At 55.6% G+C, this 4683-nt stretch overlaps 1 protein-coding gene across 1 annotated transcript; it reads left to right on the plus strand.

The window, feature by feature from the left end:
• The first annotated feature begins 240 nt into the window (after positions 1–240).
• On the plus strand, positions 241–1816 carry IER5L (immediate early response 5 like). The gene has a single exon (XM_054007392.1). It carries the CDS (start codon positions 332–334, stop codon positions 1439–1441), a length of 1110 nt encoding a protein of 369 aa, XP_053863367.1. The 5' UTR covers positions 241–331; the 3' UTR covers positions 1442–1816.
• Positions 1817–4683: the final 2867 nt, after the last annotated feature.

Consider the following 4683-nt stretch of genomic DNA (forward strand, 5'->3'; position numbering starts at 1 on the left):
GGGAGGCGGCTGCCCGTCAGGCCGGGCCGGGCCCGGCGATAGGCTGCCGGAGCCCAGGGCGGGGCTGGGGAGGACATATAAATAGCGGGGGCTGGGTAGGCGAGCGCTCATTGCTTTGCGCTCAAGGTGCGGGCGGGTGGCGAGGGGGGTGGCGGTGGCGGCACGGGGGCGCAGGGCGCACCGGTGATGGTGGCTCCCCTCGGAGCGCTGGCGACCCCCTGAGAGAGAGAAACCAACCCCCCCCCCACCACCACCAACAACAGCCCCCAGCCCTTTCCCGGCCCGGGTGGATGCGGCCCGGGGTGTCTGGCTGCCAGCGCGGAGCGAGCAGATGCTGGGGGGCCGGAGGAGGATGGAGTGCGCCCTGGACGCCCAGAGCCTGATCAGCCTCTCCCTGCGCAAGATCCACAACTCCCGCACCCAGCGCGGGGGCATCAAGCTCCACAAGAACCTGCTGGTCTCCTATGTGCTCCGCAACGCCCGGCAGCTCTACCTGAGCGAGCGCTACGCCGAGCTCTGCCGCCGCCAGCAGCACTACCAGGAGGGCGGCATCCTGCTCGGGGCGCCCCCGGGCTGCGCGCCCGCCGGAGAGATCCCCCCGGAATTCAGCCCGCTCCAGCTGGCGGCCGAGGACCCAGAGCCGGGCATGCAGCAGCCGCGGAGCTGCGGGCTGGGCGGCGCGGCTGGGGCAGCCCTGGGAAGAGGCGGCGGCGGCGACCTGCTGGAGGTGCCCGTGTGCGCTGCGCTCCTGCCCGGTGCGCCCCAGGAGGACGAGCCGCTGGAGCTGCAGCCCAGCCCGCCCCAGCAGCCGCAGCCGGCGGCCCCTTCGGCGCTTCGCAGAGACTCTTCCCCCGGCTTCTACCGGGGCGGCGGCGGCGGCAGCAGCGCTTCTTCGGGGCTGCTCTACCCGGTGCCGGCGAGCTGTGACTTCGGCAGCCCGGCGCCTCCAGGCTCGGCCATGAGCGCAGCGAGCGGCGGCGCCTCGGCGCATTGTAGCAGCCGCACCACGGTGCTGGACCTGGACACCCATGTGGTGACCACGGTGGAGAACGGCTACCTGCACCAGGACTGCTGCTCGCAGTGCCCCTGCTGCTGCCAGGGCGCCGCGGGACTCGGCGCCCCGCCGCCTACCCCGGGCACCAAGCGCAAGTACTACCCGGGGCAGGAGGACGAGGAGGACGGGGACCCGGGAGGGGTGGTGGTGGGGGGCGGTTCCCCCTTCTCCCCTTGCAGCAAGCGAGCCCGCTTCGAGGACTTCAGCCCCGAGCAGCCCCCGGACTCTTCCAACATCTCCAACTTGATCTCCATCTTCGGCTCCGGCTTCACGGGGCTGGTGAGCCGGCAGCAGGCGGACTGTGAACAGCCCCTCAACGGGCAGCTGTGCGGCAAGCAGGCGCTGGCGAGCCTGGGCGCCTGGACTCGAGCCATCGTGGCGTTCTAGGGGCGGGGAGGGACGGGGGGGAGCGATCCCAGGGACACGGACTCCGGAGGGGCCCCTGAAACAAAGAGGGGCGGGCGGGGGAGGGGAAGCCGAGCTCATGTTTTATAAACTGTACAATAAAAATCGCAGATCTTGGGACTTTATTTTTGCAGAGATGAAAAGCACCTATTTAACTATTCCGTGTGTCCGCTCGGGCTTTATTTTGTATTGAGCGCGGGGGCGACTCCAGCCCGGGAGCATGCCACGTGAGGCGAGGGCTGATGCCCGGAGGAAGCCGTGTGTGCCGGGGAAGAGTTTGGAGAGCTGCACTTCTCTGCCCCTGGAGGAGCTGCTTGTGCTGGAGGGAGGGTGGGGGGTGGGAAGAGACGCCGAAGCTCGCAGAGGCCGTTGGACTAACTCTGGGGGGGTGGGGGGGTTCTGCCTGCAGGTCTGGGGGGGGTCTAAGCGGGGAGAATAGCCTACAGGAAAAGGGGGAGCCAAGTGTGATCGATTTCTGTTGTTGTTGCCTCGGCACCGTCAGTTCTGTTAAGCTGACACACTCCTTGATTGTCCCAGGCAGGGGGAGACGGACCCCTGGCGCGTTTGCAAGGTTCATAGCTCGCGGGGTGGATTAAATCCTTCCGTCTCCCATTCAAACGACTTCATTTAGTTCCATTTTCCTCTCTCCTCCCAACACCGCCAGCAGCAGCGTGGGTCAGTGCCTCCCTCCAGCCGCGCGCTTCCTTCGGGAGCAGCCTTCCTCTTGCGTGCTCTACTTTGTTTCCTTTATTTAAAAAAACAAATCAGAAGGCAGAAATGAAAACATTTCAACTTTCCTCACTTGCCAGAAGAACTGTCTGCTGCGACCCCTCTTCCTACCATCTGTGCCAGGGTAACCCTGCAGAGCACAATAGCTTCTCAGGGGGGAGAAAGAAGGGCGGTTTTCTCTTACCCCCTTCCACTCTTCTGGCTGCTCCATGGGACCTGTAGTCCTGCCGGCCACCGCTTTTTAACCGGACACAATGTGTTTGGGGACAACATGGCAAACTACATTTCCCATCATGCACAGCTCTGCAGTCCTCCTCTTACCCCACCTTCGCTCTGTGTTTGTGTACCTTCACCTAGGTGTATGTGACTGCCACAGGTAAACGTGTTAACACTACTTTTAACGTCTCTTTGAATGTGGTGTGCTGGGGTTTTTTTGTTTTAAGTTTGACTGTTCTGGTTTCAGCCTTCCAAATCATAAAACCAGCATTGCTTGGTCTTGTGAAGAGATCTGTGGCCCTTTGACTCTCCCCACCTTTTTTTATTATTTTGGATTTTTTTTCTTTTTTAAAAAGAAACCTTTTGTTGTAAAAAGGTGTTTTGTTTTTAATTTTTGTTTTTGCAGCCCTGTCATCCCAACCATCACAGTATAAGCACTATGTGTACTAGGGAGGCCTTGCCAAACGTTTTTCTTTTTTTCTTTTTTTTTCTTTTTTTTTTCTTTGTATCCCTGTATTTTTGTGCAGATTGAATGGTATATCACCGGGTAAAACTGTTCAGATTTGTTTAAATTTATAATCTTAATAAAAAGTCCATTATAAAGTTTGTGGTGTTCTTTTTAAAGGGGCTTAACCCTCTTTTCTCTCTCCCTGTCCTATGCTTGGAAGGTTTTGCACAGTATGGATGAAATCGCTAGAGCTCACAGCTTGGCTATATGAACGCTTATATCAAAGAGCTTTCCAATTTAAGCTGGATCTATAGATTCCCATCCTACATTCTTGGGGGAGGGGGGGAGATTACCTCTAGCCTGAATTTCTTTTTACTAGAAGGAGCTGACAAATCTTTAGCTTTCAGATTAATGGAGATGCCACTTATTCAGCTTCCCAGGTGGGTGATTCTCAGGTGACCCCTGCATAGATTAACTGATCTCAAGCATTTGCCTAAAAGGCCCTGAACTATCAAGAGAACAGCACTTCTACCTACACTAGGAGACCCTCAACTCAACAGGGAGGTAAAAATGCTGCATTCTTCTTTAAATTGTCTAGGCTTATACTGTACCCAGGTATTAACTGTTCATCTACTTCAAGACAATAGGAGGGCGGAGATAGGGATATTTCAACCATATAAATCAGATCTGCGAGGGGCAAGTGCCTGCTCCTTGCTTAAAACCAGCTTCCACCTAACGTGCCTGGCTTGCACAAAAGTACCACCACTAGAGTACACCAATGCCATTAGCCCAGCGACAGGTTTCCTAGTCCAGCAGCTGATCCATAAAAAAACAGCCATGGAGAGGTTCTGAAAAATTGGTGCACAAGGTGTATTCCTATCTCAGCATAGGCAGAGAGCGCTAAACTAATTCCATCCCCAACCCTGCCTTTTCTCGCCTCATCCTCCCCGATGTACTTGTGAAGTTGGGGTTTTTTTTAAGTTGCAGTTTGTTATCACCACTCTGTGCCACTTGGTGGTGTGTTTTATTTAAAAAAAAAAATGAATGAAGGTAATCAAGGCTCCCTGACCACCTACAGGCTGACCTCCGAAGAGGAGGATTTTGAAGCCCATGCAAAAACCGTGCAGGTTTAGAGCAAAATCGACTGCTGCTGCTAGTCCAGTTTTTCTACAACAGAATCGCTATGATTTCTCCGGGGGGGGGAGGGGGACGACGGACTGCCGATGGCTGCAACGATTCGAACTAAAAAAACCCAAAGATCGCACCGAAGTACTGTGCTTTCCTCTCCAGAGATATTGGGGGGGGGGGGGAGATTTGGAAAAAAAATCGCATTGGAAAAGCACAAACAAGAGACTCCGATTAGTCAAGCAAAAATTTAGTCGATTATATCGAGCTTAATCACAAGGTAGCTGTGTGTGTGTGTGTGTACACCCCCAATAATCCAGCTCTAACATTTAAATTACAAATTGCCCTGTGTCAGCCTGGAATTACTGTGGGGCCCGTTCACTAGGGGTTGTAACTGTTCTCCCCCACACCAACTTTCTGGCTTTGTTGTGGGCAGGAGTCTCCTGTTCTGTTGGTTTCTTTCTTTCTTTCTCTTCGAAGTCTCCGAAATCTTTTTTTGTATGATTATGGTTGGGATTTGATTCCATTAAACCTACCCGGGCTCTAAGGCGAAGCCAGTTGTCAGAGCTCCCCCTAGCGACGGTTTTGGAGCGCTGCAGCCATCCCGCTACTTCGGGGGAATGGGAAAAGACGCTCCGACCTGCCCCGCTGGCAGAGGCGAGCTTTGGGGAGCTGGGGCCCGGATCGCGGTGGGGCTTGAGGGTCG

This window comes from Malaclemys terrapin, chromosome 17 (assembly GCF_027887155.1).
Source record: "Malaclemys terrapin pileata isolate rMalTer1 chromosome 17, rMalTer1.hap1, whole genome shotgun sequence".
In the NCBI taxonomy this organism is placed as follows: Eukaryota; Metazoa; Chordata; order Testudines; family Emydidae; genus Malaclemys; species Malaclemys terrapin.

Coding starts and splice junctions, on each gene's coding strand:
- IER5L (XM_054007392.1), top strand. CDS start 332: ATGCTGGGGGGCCGGAGGAGGATGGAGTGCGCCCTGGACGCCCAGAGC.